The 18,024-nt window shown below is 52.8% G+C and overlaps 1 protein-coding gene across 1 annotated transcript; it reads left to right on the top strand.

Moving 5' to 3' along the window:
• Positions 1 to 3,990: 3,990 nt before the first annotated feature.
• On the top strand, positions 3,991 to 14,409 carry LOC130133588 (zinc finger protein GLIS1-like). The gene is made up of 2 exons (XM_056302052.1): positions 3,991 to 5,178; positions 14,260 to 14,409. Exons 1-2 carry the CDS (start codon positions 4,246 to 4,248, stop codon positions 14,311 to 14,313), a joined length of 987 nt encoding a protein of 328 aa, XP_056158027.1. The 5' UTR covers positions 3,991 to 4,245; the 3' UTR covers positions 14,314 to 14,409.
• The last annotated feature ends 3,615 nt before the right edge of the window (positions 14,410 to 18,024 follow it).

Below are 18,024 nucleotides of genomic sequence, written 5' to 3'. Positions count from 1 at the left end.
AGTGCCATCATTCCACGTGGTAAGTGGGCCGAGTGAAAGAAAGATGAAAGTCGGGTGTGGAATGGGTCTGGGCCACAGCAATTTTGCTATCTGGGGTTGCCTACCAACACGGAGATTGCTCGTTCGAATCCCCGTTACCTCCGGCTTGGTTGTGCGTCCCTACAGACACAATTGGCCGTGTCTGCGGGTGGGAAGCTGGATGTGGGTGTGTGTCCTGCTCACTGCACTAGCGCCTCCTCTGGTCGGTCGGGGGCAATAGCGTGATCCTCCGACGCGCTACGCCCCCCTGGCGAAACTCCTCACTGTCAGGTGAATAGAAGTGACTGGCGACCATGGCCGGATTAACCCACCAGGGGCCCCGGGCCACGCACATCCATTGCCCCCCACCCCCACCCCCCGCCCCGTCAGATAGGCTACGCAAACAATACTAAACATTGTTAAATGTAAAACTAATGCAAGTACCTAACATGGTAGTCGACACGATGCCAATCTGCACGGACTTTGTAGCTTGGGGCCCCGCATCAATAGAGACTAGCTTGGGCCCTGCATCGTGACGCAGGGTTGGAACAAACGTCCCTTGTAGGGTATGATTGGGGATCCCTACTATACTCGAACACAACACCCCTGACCTTTTGGGGCCCCCCTGTGGTCTGGGGCCCCGGGGCACTCGCCCGGCATGCCCGGTCTGGAATCCCGCCTTGCTGGCGACTCCACATGTATCGGAGGAGACATGTGGTAGTCTGCAGCCCTCCCCGGATGGGCAGAGGGGGTGGAGCAGCGACCGGGATGGCTCAGAGAGCGGGGTAATTGGCCAGGTGCAATTGTGGAGAAAAGGGACGGTGGGGGGGGGTCCAAACCAGAAAAAAGGAAAAAGAAATGAGAGGTGTCCTCTGGTCCCAAAGCGCATTACATCCTTGGCTTTGGCTAACTCCATCCATGTAGTACCCCACGGCCTTGCAGTGGTCGCCCTGACGGAGCTGCTCTGCGTGATTTACCACCTTGTCCGAGGACAAAAGAACAGTGCACTCTTCTCTTGGACCCTTTCGGCGGAGCTCTCCACGCCGTGTCTTATTTAAGCTCAGTTTCCGCACCCACGGCCAAGCTTTTGTGGCCTGTTTTATCGGCCAGATAATCAATTACAGCCACGTACTCCGTCCAGGGCAATAAAAGACTGCACCTCTCCTCTTACCCCTCGCAGCGCGCGCCTTTGTCTCGGAGCGAGCGTGGGCGCGCGTGTCCTCCCTCCCGTGCATGACAAGGTTTCTGTTCCGAGCCAAAACTCCGCGGACACCTGCCAGTGACCGGCTTTCGCGTTTGTTGATGAGAGTCCCATTATTATTATTATTATTTCTTCTTCCAATATCTTAATCCGCGAGCATTTGTCGGATCCGCAGACATTTGGTTCTAGTTACGAAACATCCAAGGACACACTGATTTTCTTTGGCAGCCGTCGACTTTGTACTGCCCCGGAAAATGGATAGTCCCCGGCGGACTAACAGCCACGGACTTGTTTTCGGCCCGTTACGTGTTATTAGCGCCACGTCTGCCCGCAACACAACTCTCTCTGTAATGTGGGAACTGCGGGGAAGTTAGACACGGACAGTTTCTCTCACCGACTACACGAACGCGTGGGTCATTTCGCGCCTCCGTATCCGCAACATGGCGCTGCGCCAAGCGAAGCTCGTCCTGGCCCCGCCCCCTCGACCCGGAAGCCCTTTCTTAAAGGGCCCGTGTCTACCAATTATGGTTGAAGCGTGCCCGTACAGCCCGCTACGCTGATCTGTGTCCACAAGACTGGTTTCAGATTGTAAATGTCCCAAATGTGACACCGGTACGTTCCATGTTGAACATTGTGACGTAGTACTTAACCGATCCCCATATCTCAAATTCTCTCCCTACTTCCTTCCCTCCACAGGAAGTCACCGGGCAAGAGCTGCTACGCAACTGCACCCCTGGACCCGGTACGCTCTCTGTATCCTGCTAAAACACACTTCGCCAGGGCACACACTTGCCAAGAGACAGTCTCTTTGCACACACGCACGCACGCACGCACACACACACACACACACACGCCATAGGGCTTTGGCACACAAAGACTTGCATTTCATTTCCAAGGGAATATCTGCATGGCTTGAACCTATTTGAACGAGGAACATTTTCCCATGTTTCACTTCGACCAAAAAAAAAAAAAGAAAAAAAAAGAAAAAAGAAAAAGTTGGTTGTCCAAGAACCAAAAATTCGTATTGTTGAGACAAGTACACATTTGCTTGTCCTGAAATGTCACAGCTGTGTTTAGCTAACCTCAGTGAGCGGCGACCAATCTCCTTAAAGGACACCACATGAGATGAGACTGCTATTTTATAAAGTCTGCCTCGCTCCGTTTGAGGCTTTGCGGGACACTTTTCTTAGTTTGACTGTCTCTTCTTTCTGGATTGGGACCAAAAGTTATATTTGAAAAGACTGTTTGTTTGTTTTTTAAAAAGAAAAAAAATGTATTTCAATATGCTCTTGGATGTGTGCTTAACTCTTATAGGGTAGTGCCGTGTGTAGATAAAGCATACAGGGGACACTGGTTAGATATGGCTGAGATATGTCTGTATCAGGACACAAACAAATGGATCCCTCGGACCGGTTGATAGATGGCCCTGTAGTAGTGCGAGTTTTGTTTGCAGGTCAGCTGGAACCACACTAAGCCCTCGAAACTGTGGTGTGGGTTTAAGCTCTTATAATGTTAACGCAGGTACTGCGTTTAAGACCCAATTAGGTAATCATATTTCACATGTAGTCTGCCAAACCACTTCTGCGAGATGGGCATCATTAATCCTGTGATTTCCTCGACAAAACAGACAAGTTGGGCCGTGAGCTGCAAGCTCTTTAATTAGGATCCAACCACAGTTCCCATTACTGGCCCGCTACATGACTCTAGTGGGGGGAACTCCAGCGATTTACGGGAAAAATCATAAAACTGTAAACCCGAGTGTACCAGGAAACTATGGGCATGAACCTACACTCAATGCCTCCTTCCTTGGCTATTATAACCGGGGTGAGTTTGAATACTCGTCGTCTTGGTCGTCTCGGTTTTTGGCTCGTAAAATTCCCGTATCCACACAAGATTCCCGCTGAATCTTTCCGAAGACTAATTATGTCTGGCGATGACCCCCCGATGTAAATGAGATCATCAATATCTGGCAGGCGGCACAGAGCCGTGGACGTTGGTGACCACCCGAGGACCGCAGCACAGTGGTGCTACTGTACGAGTGGAGCGGGTGGGAGAGGGTCTGCTTGGAGGCCCGCTGTTTTCCAAGTCCTTCCTACTGCAGGTCAGTCAGTGGAGAGATGTGGTCCATTACTCTTCCTTTCTACGCCGGCTCCTAACAAACAGACTCGTCTGGCAGCCCTGGCTCTAGGCAATTTGCTGCCTTACAAAGGCCCGGCTTTTGCCCGTCAGGGTGGCCCTAGCGCCTGCAAAACAATGAGGCGGGTTGACCGACAACCAAAACAGCCCGGAGTAAACCAAATATACACCAGCGTTAGCTTCAGCGCTAGTGTCAGAGTCAGGACCGGCTTGACTGAAAGGAAGTGTTCACAAGAGGATTGACGGTCCTGTTTGTTTGAGCTTTATTTCATCCCCAACCCTCTGCGGGGGGGGGATCGCCTTGGGGGGGATCACCTTGGTCCACTCGCGATTAATAATGGGATGAAGAGTTGCAGGGGGCAGGAAGTAAGGGAGTAACGTGCGTAGGGAGTGTGACACAGTTTCCACCCCCGCTCGGCCTTTTCTGTGTTTTTGATCTGCTCGTGGTAGGTTGCCTCACCAAACTGAGTCAAAGCATTTTTATTGCTAAAATGAAATCTGAGTCACTTCGGCCCGTTCAGTTCATGGAATTGTTGCGTGATCGATGTGCATGTGAAAGCGTTATGTATCTGTGCCTTCTATCCTTTTGAATGACTCAGGCTTTCTTGTGTGTTTGTTGGTCCCCCACAGTGCACAAAGGAGATGACTGACCACACAGCAACTTGGAACATGTGACAAAAGATTTTGGAAAAATAAAACCTGGTTCCAAATGATAAAGGTCCACAGAAGCAAATCAACCGCCTGGCTTTCAAATTAATTGGAGTTTTGAAACATGCTCTGGAACATTTTTCTGATATTTACAGAGGGCTTGGTCTCTGCTGTCCAGAACCAGTGCCAATAAGTTTATTCAAAGCATCCCTTATTGGGGGAAAACGGGACTCAGGGCAAGCATGTGGCCCCCAGATCTTGGGCCCCCAGACACCCAGCTAACAAGAACTGGTTTCGGCAGTGTTATCGAGGACGCTGAGGACCCTCAGCCGCCGTTGTCCTCTGACGACCTCTGCCATCCTTCAACAGGTATCCCCTCCGGGGGCCTGGGCGTGTGCTGCCTTCCGAGGACTTCTCTGTCTCTCACCTCGCTCGGGCTGGACCTCACCACCCTCCTCTGTCCCTCCTATAAGACCAATGGATCTCACGTAAATAAGACATTGGAGGACTTTGCAGCACACATAGACCCCAAACACAACACCCATGGGCTCAATACCTACCCCCAGCTTTCTCCTGCTACCACCTCTTCTGCTTCTCCCTCTCACTGCTCGGCCTCCCCTGTGCTCCTCTCCACCTCCTCCTCTTCATCATCTACATTCTTCGCCTCAGCCTCGCCTCGCAGTGGCGCCCCCGGGTTCCAGATATCCCTCGGCAAGACTTTCCAGCAGCAGCAGAAGCTCCTGAAAGATTACCCATCTATTAAACAGGAGCCAGCGGAGAAACTCCGTCCCTGCAAGCAGGAGCCCCTTCACTTTAACAGCCAACAAAGGCAGTTCCTCCACCTGAGCCCGCCTCTGCAGGAGGACCGGGGCCACCTGGGTCAGGACTGCACCCGGTCGCCCCTTTGCTCCCCGAAGCTTCCCGGACCGCCAGGAGAGGATGACGCCGGGGACCAACAGGGTCAGCCCTGTCGCTGGATAAACTGCTCCGCTATGTATGGCCACCAGGAAGAGCTGGTCAGGCACATCGAGAAGGCTCACATCGACCAGCGCAAAGGGGAGGAGTTTGCCTGCTTCTGGGCGGGCTGCGTGCGGCGCCACAAGCCCTTCAACGCCCGCTACAAGCTGCTGATCCACATGAGGGTCCATTCCGGAGAAAAGCCCAATAAGTGCATGGTGAGCCAGTTTCCTTCCTTTTTTTTTTTGATTTGGGTTGATTCCGTTGAACATAATGTTGTGTGAAACGTGTTTTTTTTCCCAGGAGAGATCTGCTCAGCGCGCATGCCGCCTATCGACAGCATCCTGTGTCGCTGCACGTGCACAGCCGCTGTGCAAATTTCCATTGCACACACAATGCAGTTTATCCACGCGGTTAGAAGGAGTGTTGTGTACTTTTCTGCAGCATCCACCGGGCCTGTTCAGTGTTGAATCCCCGCGTGCCCCGCAGATTAGACGGCTGCGGGAGCGGCGAGACTTCGCGCCACGCACAAACGCAGCCGACGATTTAATTTTGCCCTACATTATTCAGTTTTCCCGCCTATTTACATAAAGGCGGAACACGTGTTGCATGTTTACGTGGGAGAAGTTGCGGTGATAATGTGTTGCTGCGTCAGTCATCGCCTCTCACCGTATTGCTGAAGATGTGCCCGGGCCTTCCCGCCCCCGTGTACCCTCTGCCATGTGTGCAGGTGCTGTTGGGAAGGGTGACGGGGGCTTTGAGAAGCACCGGATTTACTGGGTTTCTGGGCTTATGTCATGCCGCCATCCAGACAGCGATGGAGAGACTGTCTCCGAGAGAGAGAAAGAGGGATGATCAAATGGTTTCCTGTGCTGATGACAGCTTTCCCTTACTCATCTGGCCTGAGGGAGGAAGTGTGGCCATGTGCTCTGCTGGATGTTGACTGAATGGAAGATGTGTCCTCGGCAAACATGTGTACAAGGGCCCGCCGATCGTCCCCTACGTGTTCACACAAAGCAACAGCTTATTAGCGCTCGTTTAATGTAACATATGGGGGGGGGGGTTAACGGCTTGTGTACTCGGGAGGTCCTGTCAAGACCCTGTGTTTGGCACAATAAGTTCTGCAAGTTATTTAGTCCACCCATCCGTTATCCAAACCGCTTATCCCGCTCTCGGGGTCGCGGGGTCGCTGGAGCCTGTCCCGGCAGCCACTGGGCGGCGGGCGGGCGGGCGGGCGGGGAGACACCCTGGACAGGCTGCCAGGCCACCACGGGGGCCAAGTTATTTAGTAATAATGATAATAATAATGATGATGACAGTGACACGTGGAATGTATTTACTGAATTTGTCAAACCCAAAGACGCGTAACAGAAAAAACAACCGGGATGAGGAAAACGGGCAAAGACCAGAACCAGTTGATTCTTGTCCAGCACGGCGAGCAACGTTTGTTCAGAAACTACTTTTTGCACATGTTGTTCCCAAACACAACAAAACCAAAAACAACTTTCTGAACAACTCGTTCGTCGTCCCCCCCCCCCCTCCTCCTCCTTTTTTCTCCCCAATTGCACTTGGCCAATTACCCCACTCTCCCGAGCCGTCCCGGTCGCTGCTGCGCCCCCTCTGCCGATCCGGGGAGGGCTGCAGACTACCGCACGCCTCCTCCCATACATGTGGGGTCGCCAGCCGCTTCTTTTCACCTGACAGTGAGGAGTTTCACCAGGGGGACGTAGCGCGTGGGAGGATCAGGCTATTCCCCTCAGTTCCCCTCTCCCACAGGCGCCCCGACCGACCGGAGGAGGCGCTAGTGCAGCCACCAGGACACACACCCACATCCGGCTTCCCACCCGCAGACACGGCCAATTGTGTCTGTAGGGCCGCCCGACCAAGCCGGAGGTAACACGGGGATTCGAACCGGCGATCCCCATGTTGGTAGGCAATGTACCGGTACGCTACAGACAGACAGGTTGGGGGGGGGGGGAGGCAGGACATTTTTTTGAAAGCGGTTTTGTTTTCAGAGCCGAGGTCAAGAATTGACCGGGGCTAATTTCATCCATGACAAAACCAAGACTAGGTCTTTTCATTCCTTGACATCCCACAGCGCCACCGTGTGGGCCCCAGCGCCGCGTCATACCCCATCCATACACTGCCACGGGTTCACAAAGCGGCGAGACGCGCCTGTGCCGCGATGAGCTCGTGCTGAATGCGTCTGTCTGCGCGTGACAACGAATGAGTTAGTCCGCGTGCGAGTCCCCCGGCGATGCCCCCGCTGTCAGCAGCTCATCCAGACCCTTTCCACTGCGGGCCACGTTGGCCCCCCCGGAGACGGATTAGGTCACACTGCCATGACCCCCCCCCGCCTCCAGTTTATAAATATGTCGTGGCGCTGCACCCGGTAACACGTTAGTACGATTAAACAAACAGCCCCCAAAAAGCGGCGCCGCAGAAAAGACTCATTAGTCACGCCCGAAAGACGTGCGTAAAATCCCGGTGTGGAAGAAGTCGGTTCATTCTCAGAACCCGCCCGGACCAGCGCATGACAATTAAGTCATCCCTGCCGCGGCAGTGGAAAGTGGGTATTCCTTATGAATATGCTCAGTGTTCGCTCATGATTTCATGCTCATTTGCCGGCTCGTGACGTCAGGCCTCAGATTCGACAGGTATTATTCCGGCTGTACTATTATTCCCCTTTTTCTCCCCAATTGTACCCGGCCAATCACCCCGCTCTCCCGAGCCGTCCCGGTCGCTGCTCCGCCCCCTCTGCCCATCCGGGGAGGGCTGCAGACTACCGCATGCCTCCTCCCATACACGTGGAGTCGCCAGCCGCTTCTTTTCACCTGACAGTGAGGAGTTTCGCCAGGGGGACGTGGCGCGTGTGAGGATCACGTTATCCCCCCCCCCTGAACAGGCGCCCCCCCTCCCCACCGACCAGAGGAGGCGCTAGTGCAGCGACAAGAACACATACCCACTAGCAGTGTAAGAAACTATCGGTACACTCGAGTATCGCGATGTTATCTTTTGTGATGCTGTATCGATTCTCAACATCGTTACATCGGTTTTTAATTGTTTACATGTAAAGGTGTTGTCATCTATCTTCAGCCATTTGACTCTTCCACTCCGACGCAACAATGCAAACTGAGACAGGAAGTAGCACGAGCCCAAAGAACAAAGGCCCATGAAACCGCAATATATCGCCTTTCTTGCAGTATCGCGATATCTTGACTCGTAACCCCGGTATCGTGAGACACATCGTATCTCACCAATACACAGCCCTGACACCCACGTCCGGCTTCCCACCCGCAGACACGGCCAATTGCGCTAGTAGGTCCGCCCGACACGGCCGGAGGTAACACGGGGATTCGAACCTGTGATCCCCCGTTGTTGGTAGACAACGGAATAGATCGCCACGCCACCCGGACGCCCGAAGATGTTTTAAGTAGCGGGGCTGCCAGCTCACACGAAAAGTAGTGTAACGTGCATGGATAAGTAGACACGCTGGCCGCTGGCCGGTGGGTCTGATCCTTTAGTCTAGCGGTTAGCGATGTCTCCTGCGGTGCGGGCGATACGGGTTCGCTTCCCGGCCGCGGCAGTTCCTGTGGCTGCGTCGTCCCCCGAATTCGCTACAGTGTTGTGGCGAGCCGGCGTGGAAGGATGAGTCGAGAGGCAGAGACCTCTTTTTATCGCAACTCTGACAACGACGTAACAAGTCCCCCCCCCCCCATGTCCCAAGTGGCGACATCAGTCCCAGTCACGGTCCTACGGTCAGTTAGTCAGTACACGGTCTCCTACTTAGTCTGAGTCCATCCATCCATCCGTTATCCAAACCGCTGATCCTGCTCTCAGCCTATCCCAGCAGCCATTGGGCGGCGGGCGGGGAGACTCCCTGGACAGACCGCCAGGCCACCACGGGGCCAATTAGTCTGAGTCGAACCCCCGAAACAACAACACAAGAATAACCACAACAGGAACACCACATCATTAAAACCCGATTTTAAATCTAACATTAGCGGTCCCGTCAGCCATTGCGCAACCCCCCAGCGCAGAGCCGCCGACAGTCAGAGCGACAACCCCGCCCCCCCCCCACGGTCGCTACGGTATGACGTCATTGTTTTGTTTGTAAGGGGCGTGTATAGCAGATTTGGAATGGAGCGTTTACCCACTTTATTATTTCAAGTGTACATTCCACGCAGCCCCGCCCACTCTTTACAATAGAGGTATGTTTTATTTATGTATTTATTTCTTTTTTTGCCCTTGTACGTTAGGAAAAGTTGGGGAATACTGTTGGGTCTAAGATTTTACACAGCCACCTGCCACTAAAGGGGGGGGGGGATTTATCCACCACTAGGGGGAGATGCAGCCCCCCCCAGCCCTTCCCGCGCTAATGCATGTTTGCAGCGGGTTACTCAGAACGCTTTGATAAATGGCCATCTGCTTTCTGCGTACGGCACTGCATCTGAAGCCCGCAAGATCTGCATCTGACTTACACACATTTCACAGATACACTATCAGCACCAAGACCGCTTCGGGTTTTTGTTTGTCTTCTTAATTCACGATGTCTTGAAAGAATACTTACTTCAGCCCTGTGGTATGTGGGGGCTGGGGGGGTGGTGGTGGGGGGGGGGAGGACAGAAGATTCTCTGGTATGAAAAGCTTTGTTTTTTTTGAATGCAGCGTACAGGAGCTTCCTGAGAATAACACACACTCCGCTGGCATGCCAAGAAACTAAAGTACATAAACCATGACATCTAAGAGCGGAGCCGGAGCTGCGTTTGATTCCTGCACAGGACGCCGGCAACGTGGTTCTCCTTACCGGCCACGTCTAATCGGGCGCATATAGTTTTGTTTGTATCGCGTTTTTTTTTTTACAGCCTTTTAACTGCAGTCGCCACGGGGCGAGTTGTAATAAGCGAGATTGAACGCACGTGTACGTCTCAGACCTTCCCTTCCCATAATGCACCAGGGGGCAGCTCGCGTACTGTAAATGCGAGCCCGTGGACATGCCGGGTTCACAAAGGTGCACGTTTTAAGATTTTAAAAAAATAAATTAGGGGATTTTTTTTTTTTTGCATTTCTTAAAATACTACGGCGTGTATCGGTTGTCCATAAGTGTGTGTGCGTGCGTGCGTGCGTGCGCGCGTGCGCGCGCGCTTTCACAGCGTCATTATATGACAAATGTACTCAATACAGATATACATAATTACCTCATCCCCATACAAACAAGTGTGTGTGTGTGTGTGTGTGTGTGTGTGTGTGTGTGTGTGTGTGTGTTTACAGATGTGGACGTTGCTGAATCATTCCAGCGTATGAGTGTGTAATCGGGTCTGCTTCCTGCTGTAAGAGATATAATTTGTAAGGACAGCTAAGCACAGGGTAGCCCAGGTTTCATTGGGCGGATACAGCTTGTTCTATTGACCGAATGAATAGTCGGAGACTTAAATTTTACATGTAGCAATCTAACCCCCAGCCGGTAGGGGGAGCCTGAACGGGTGAGGGAGAGAGAGACGACGTGAGAGAGGGCGGGAGAAGAAAAAAGGGTTCCGGTGACTTAGAAAAATGGACGTGCCGACTGAGAAATGAGAACGGTCGGATCTTTCCTTCTGATCACACCCAACGTGTTATACTGCGGGCCTGCTTGTGACGTCAGGTTAATCGCTGCGATGCTGCCACGTCACCGCAAAGTTCGTTAACTAAATGAGCCGAGCGGCATTTATTGGGTCCGCTAGCTGGGCCGAGCACAACAGCGAGATAGGCGGTCAACACGGTCACCGGTTCCCCTGTGGACTAGCGTGAAAAGATCAGATCTGTTGTGGTCAAAGCCTGCAGCGTTAGAGTAAAGTCCCAGATCACATGGAGAGGAAGAGGGGCGTCCGGGTGGCGTAGCGGTCTATTCCGTTGCACACCAACACGGGCGACGCCGGTTCGAATCCCCGTGTTACCTCCGGCTTGGTCGGGCGTCCCTACAGACACAGTCTGCGGTTGGGGAGCCGGATGTGGGTATGTGTCCTGAGCGCTGCACTAGCGCCTCCTCTGGTAGGTTGGGGCGCCTGTTCGGGGGAGGGGGAGCGTGATCCTCCCACGCGCTATGTCGCTCTGGCGAAACTCCTCACTGTCCGGTGAAAAGAAGTGGTTGGCGACTCCAGGTAGTCTGCAGCCCTCCCCGGATCGGCAGAGGGGGGGGGGTAATTGGCCAAGTACAACTGCGGAGAAAAAGGGGGAAATTTTGGGGGGGGGGAAATTATATAAAGGGGTGGCGCAGTGGTTAGCGCGGTCGCCTCACAGCAGGAAGGTCCTGGGTTCGAGCCCCGGGGTAGCCCAACCTTTGGGGGTCGGGGTCGTCCCGGGTCGTCCTCTGTGTGAAGTTCGCATGTTCTCCCGTGTCTGCGTGGATTTCCTCCGGGGGCTCCCACAGTCCAAAGGCATGTAGGTCAGGTGACTCGGCCCTATGAGTGTGTGTGGGCCCTGTGATGGCCTGGCGCCCTGTCCAGGGTGTCTCCCCACCTGCTGCTGCTGCTGGGATAGGCTCCCGCATCCCCGAGAGCAGGATAAGCGGTCGGGATGATGGATGGATGGATACTTTATAAAGGGTGTATCTCTGCCGTGTGATGCGCTGGCAGCCTTTCGGAAGTGTTTCCCTGCCCTCTGCTCCGCGTCTGATGAGATAGGGACGTGTAGGATCCAGTCTGTCAAACGGTGTTCATCTCACCACCCTGGCTCGCCGGTTCTGGGATGTCCTTCAATTTGCCTTTGTCAAGACGTTTTACGACGAATCCAACCCAAATGTGTCAGTAATTTCTTTGCGCCGTAACTCACTTTATAGGCGTTTCCTGCAACAGGCCTCGTATTTCTGTAGCACATCTGCACTATAAACCCGTCGTGCCGCATACAGCTTGCGCGCTATAGTAGCCCTGCCTGTGGCGCATCACACCGGGTACCTGCCGCGCGCAGCGTTTGCTCCTTGGCTGGCTCACGTCCAAGAGAAACACTTTAAGCAGCACCTACAACAGCTTCTTAGATCATACACTTAACGTGCTCCGTGCGTGTGCGTGCGTGTGTGATATATGCTTTGTGTGTGTCTAACTGTCACTATTTGGGCTGGAAATCTGTGTGCTTACATGCGTTTGTGTATCTAAGTGGCTGCATGTTTGCAAGCAAGAGTGGGTGGGCGTGTGTTTATGTTTATTTGCACTGTATAATTGTATGCACGCGAGTCCATTTGTGCCTATGTGCATGTACAGTAAGTTCATGTGCATGTGTGTACTTTACAGTAAACAGTCAGGCTACAGTAAAGAGTCAGGCTACAGTAAAGAGTCAGCCTACAGTAAAGAGTCAGCCTACAGTAAAGAGTCAGGCTACAGTAAAGAGTCAGGCTACAGTAAACAGTCAGGCTACAGTAAACAGTCAGGCTACAGTAAAGAGTCAGCCTACAGTAAAGAGTCAGGCTACAGTAAAACAGTCAGGCTACAGCAAACAGTCAGCCTACACAGAAAGAGTCAGCTACAGTAAAGAGTCAGGCTACAGTCAACAGTCAGGCTACAGTAAAGAGTCAGCCTACAGTAAAGAGTCAGGCTACAGTAAACAGTCAGGCTACAGCAAACAGTCAGCCTACAGTAAAGAGTCAGGCTACAGTAAAGAGTCAGGCTACAGTAAAGAGTCAGCCTACAGTAAAGAGTCAGGCTACAGTAAAGAGTCAGCCTACAGTAAGAGTCAGCTACAGTAAAGAGTCAGCCTACAGTAAAGAGTCAGGCTACAGTAAAGAGTCAGCCTACAGTAAAGAGTCAGGCTACAGTAAAGAGTCAGGCTACAGTAAACAGTCAGGCTACAGTAAAGAGTCAGCCTACAGTAAAGAGTCAGGCTACAGTAAACAGTCAGGCTACAGCAAACAGTCAGCCTACAGTAAACAGTCAGCCTACAGTAAACAGTCAGGCTACAGCAAACAGTCAGCCTACAGTAAAGAGTCAGGCTACAGTAAACAGTCAGACTACAGTAAACAGTCAGTAAACAGTCAGCCTACAGCAAACAGTCAGCCTACAGTAAAGAGTCAGCCTACAGTAAAGAGTCAGGCTACAGTAAAGAGTCAGGCTACAGTAAACAGTCAGACTACAGCAAACAGTCAGCCTACAGTAAAGAGTCAGCCTACAGTAAAGAGTCAGGCTACAGTAAACAGTCAGCCTACAGTAAACAGTCAGGCTACAGCAAACAGTCAGCCTACAGTAAAGAGTCAGGCTACAGTAAACAGTCAGGCTACAGTAAAGAGTCAGGCTACAGTAAACAGTCAGACTACAGCAAACAGTCAGCCTACAGTAAGAGTCAGCCTACAGTAAAGAGTCAGGCTACAGTAAACAGTCAGTAAACAGTCAGTGTACAGTAAAGAGTCAGCCTACAGTAAACAGTCAGGCTACAGTAAACAGTCAGGCTACAGTAAACAGTCAGTAAACAGTCAGCCTAAGTAAACAGTCAGTAAACAGTCAGCCTACAGTAAAGAGTCAGGCTACAGTAAACAGTCAGTAAACAGTCAGCCTACAGTAAACAGTCAGTAAACAGTCAGCCTACAGGTAAACAGTCAGCCTACAGTAAAGAGTCAGACTACAGTAAACAGTCAGTGTACAGTAAACAGTCGGCCTACAGTAAAGAGTCAGGCTGAATGAACTAGCAGTGTAGGGGACATCTCTGTATGATGTTTGTCATTGAGTATTTCCAAAACAGGAAGATTAATTTCTGACATTGACTTGCCTTACCCGCAGTTCTTTACAAAGTACCGTAATGTCTTCTAAGTTTGTAGGGGCATCCAGGTGGAGGGTGTCCGGGTGGAGGGGTGTCCGGGTGGCGGTCTATTCCGTTGCCTACCAACACGGGACCATCGGTTCGAATCCCCGTGTTGCCTCCGGCTTGGTTGGGCGTTCCTATAGACACAATTGGCCGTGTCTGCGGGTGGGAAGCCGAGTACGTGTCCTGGTTGCTGCAGTAGCGCCTCCCTCTGGTCAGTCGGGGTGCCTGTTCGGGGGGGGGGGTAGCGTGATCCTCCCACGTGCTACGTCCCCCTGGTGAAACTCCTCACTGTCAGGTGAAAAGAAGCGGCTGGTGACTCCACGTGTATAGGAGGAGGCATGTGGTAGTCTGCAGCCCTCCCCGGATCAGCAGAGGGGGTGGAGCAGCGACCGGGAGGCTTGGAAGAGTGGGGTAATTGGCCGGTATACAACTGGGGGGGGGGGGTTTGGGTTGTGCTAGCAGTCATCGCATGAACGCCACTGTCAAATGGACGAATGTCTCACCTTGAAATGAAACCGTCTCTGTTTCCTCGGTAGTTTGAAGGCTGTTCCAAGCCTTCTCGCGTCTGGAGAACCTCAAGATTCACCTGAGGAGCCACACGCGAGAGAAGCCATACATATGCCAGCACCCCCCGGCTGTCTCAAAGCCTTCAGCAACTCCAGCGACCGAGCAAGCACCAACGGACCCACCTAAGACACGGTTAGTGAAAAACTACCACCCGGCATCTATCCCCCCCCCCCACCCACCCCCACCCACCCCCTTCATGCAGAACTTATCAAAGTGGTTTCGGACCCATGTGCCGTTGAGAGGCCACGTGTATGCGAGTTTCGTCTCGGTCAAAACGCTACCCCATCTGATCCCACTGATCAGCACATTATGAGCCAGCGAGAAGGGAAATGATTAGTGAGCTCACCCGCTGCAAGGTTTGTTTAGAGTGGACCTCTGCATACTCATGACGTGTGATTGTGCGCCACCCGCCTGCGCTGCAATCTGTGCACATGCACACGCACGCGCACTCGACTTGCATGCAGGTTTCACAAAATCCCCCTTTTAACAGCTGGCCGTCCCCCCCCCCCCTTCCCTTCAGCACAGCGGCCTGGTACTGCGGCTGTGCCACAACATGCTGTAGTGTGGTAGATTTACTCAGAAACCAGTTGTTTTTCTGTCATCGTCTCCATTCCGCTGACGAGTAAGTGGGGGGGGGGGGGTACAGCGGTGCATACCTCCAACCGCACTTTGATAGGCGAGGCTCAGATGAAGCCCTCACCTGGCGTCCGAGGGAACGGCGCAGGCCCCCCTCCCCGTGGTTTGGTTTGCACATTCGCTAATAAGCGTTGGCCAAGCATCTTAAATTCCACGATCAAACAGAAAGTTATGGTAAGGCTCTGCAGATTTATGTATTTCATCACTTTTCTTGTCATTATTTCGAGATCCCAGATGGCATGTTAACACATATGTAGGCCACACATTTAAAGCCCCAGCTGTAAGGCAACTGGAGAGCGAGGGGAGTACTGCAAATGTATTAATTTCACTTTCAACACAACAATTTGAGCGTGTTTTGTCTTTGCGGTGAAGGTTTAGCGGGATGCGTGGGAGAGGGCAGAAATGAACGGGTTTCTTTCTGGTGGTCTTTCAGAAACAGAACCAGAATCAGAATCGGGTTTATTGGCCACGTAGGTTTTGCACCGTACATGGAATTTGACTCCAGTTTCGTGGCTCTCTCGGTGTACTTGACATAGAATAACAACACGACAACACAACAATCTTCAGATATATACACAAGGACTGGCTTATACAGGCGAAATAAGAGGTAAAGTGCAGTGGTGCAGAGAATGCATTAGAGAACGATATTGGCCATATTTTGTCAAAGATATACACACAGGGAGCGTCCGGGTAGCGTAGCGGTCTATTCCGTTGCCTACCACATGGGGATCAGCGGTTCGAATCCCGTGTTACCTCCGGCGAAACTCCTCAATGTCAGGTGAAAAGAAGCAGTTGGCGACTCCACGTGTATCGGAGGAGGCATGTGGTAGTCTGCAGCCCTCCCCGGATAGGCAGAGGGGGGTGGAGCAGCGACCGGACGGCTCGGATCAGTGGAGTAATTGGCCAAGTACAATTGGGATATATATATATTGTAGCGAATTCGGGGGGACAACGCAACCACAAGAACTGCCGCGGCCGGGAAGTGAAACCCGTATCGCTCGCACCGCAGGAGGCATCGCTAACCGCTCGACTAAAGCGTCAGACCCGCGGGCCAGCGTGTCCTCTTATCCATGCACGTTACAATATGTAACCGGTTATTTTCTTGCCCGGTGCGGGATTCGATACGAGGTGTATTGCACCACAAGGCGACATCACTAACCGCTTGGCTAAAGGGTCAGATCCGTTAGCTAGGGACTAACGTGTCTTATTAGTAGTTTACATATATATATACATACATACACACACACACATATATATATACACAGAAGAGAGCTGCAGATTCAAACATTACCCAAGCTATCTTTGGGTAATGTTCATCTCAAGATAGACTGTGCCTTCTTTTATAACATAGCATCAAGGGGTCAGTTTAGGACCTGAGGGCATCACATTATTTGGTGGAATAAAACAAGTTTTCCCAAGTCGCGAAGCTTAAAGTCACACCACTTGGTCAAACATTACGTGTTGTTTGTCATGGAAGGGAGGACACGTTCTCATCTGCAGTACAGCGCTCGCTGCTCTGTCGGGTTATGAAGTGTTGTGTCTGCTTAACAGCGGGAATTTACTGGCGCACCAGCATATTATGTGTTACTGTGCCTTTAAGAGCGTCGCTTGTACATGGCTGAGACGTACGGTTTACGGCGGGTGTCGTAAAAAGTGTTGGCAGTGTAAAGGTCTGGCCGTTTTCTAAACAGAATATTTAGATAACTCGCGGTAAGTGCTGACACAAACATGACTCACCGGACTTCTGAGCTCTCTGACTCTTTCCTGAGCTGGAAAAACGCCCCTTTAGCCAGCAGTGGCGGCGCGTCCGTGCCCGTAAGAGTGTATTTCCGCCGGGGCATATTTCCGCCTGCTGTGGGATTCGAACCACGGTTGTTATTGCACCATGAGGCGACGTCGCTAACCACTCCACCAAAGGGGCCAGCCAGTGTTTTGAATAGTTTACAGTAGTCACCCCTCTCCCGGAAGCGCGCTTCTTTATTCCCGCGCTCCGAAGAGACTTGCGAGGCTCTTCACGCTTCCGGACACTTCGTTTCGGGGTTAGCGTTTAAGGAGGAGCTCGGTATTCCCTTGACGCCGGTGGCGTTTCATCTCTGTGTTCAACCTTCCGGATCCCGCCGCCGCCACCATTGTCTTCTTTCTTCTTCTTCTTTCGGCTTGCTCCCGGAGTCTCTGGGTCACCACGGCGGATTGTATAGTTTCCATCGGTACCCCGTGAGAGCGCAGCACCAATGGCAGTTGTTGTTAACCAGGACTCAACCGATCTGGTAGTGAGCGTCGACCGATCCGGTATGATTTTGTCAGACCGCGTAATGATTTGGCCAAATTTTACGTCGGATGCCCCTCCTGACACAACCGCTAACCCTATTCCATGGACTTAACGCCCACGTCCGTCGCCAAACCGCTGCCACCGACGTAACCGAGCATATTTCCGCCCGCTGCGGGATTCGTATGCTGCACCACGGGGCGACATCGCCTAACCGCTCGACCAGAGGGGCCGACCCCCTGGCTAGCGAGGTCTTTAGCGGTACCGACCGCCTGGGTCAGCGAGTCTTTAGCAGTACCGACCGCCTGGCTAGCGAGTCTTTAGCGGTACCGACCCCCTGGTCAGCGAGTCTTTAGCGGTAGCGACCGCCTGGCTAGCGAGTCTTTAGCGGTACCGACCGCCTGGCTAGCGAGTCTTTAGCGGTACCGACCCCCTGGCTAGCGAGGTCTTTAGCGGGTACCGACCGCCTGGCCAGCGAGTCTTTAGCGGTACCGACCGCCTGGCTAGCGAGTCTTTAGCGGTACCTACCCCTGGCCAGCGAGTCTTTAGCGGTACCGACCCCCTGGCCAGCGAGTCTTTAGCGGTACCGACCCCCTAGCCAGCGAGTCTTTAGCGGTACCGGACCCCCTGGCCAGCGAGTCTTAGCAGTTACCGACCGCCTGGCTAGCGAGTCTTTAGCGGTACCGACCCCCTAGACCAGCGAGTTCTTTAGCAGTACCGACCGCCTTGGCCAGCGAGTCTTTAGCTGGTACCGACCCCCTAGCCAGCGCGTCTTTAGCAGTACCGACCGCCTGGCTAGCGAGTCTTTAGCGGTACCGACCCCCTAGCCAGC

Source organism: Lampris incognitus, unplaced genomic scaffold, assembly GCF_029633865.1.
Source record: "Lampris incognitus isolate fLamInc1 unplaced genomic scaffold, fLamInc1.hap2 scaffold_386, whole genome shotgun sequence".
NCBI classification, from domain to species: Eukaryota; Metazoa; Chordata; class Actinopteri; order Lampriformes; family Lampridae; genus Lampris; species Lampris incognitus.
Note: the sequence above shows the minus strand (reverse complement) of the source record. Positions and strands in the feature narration are given on the sequence as shown.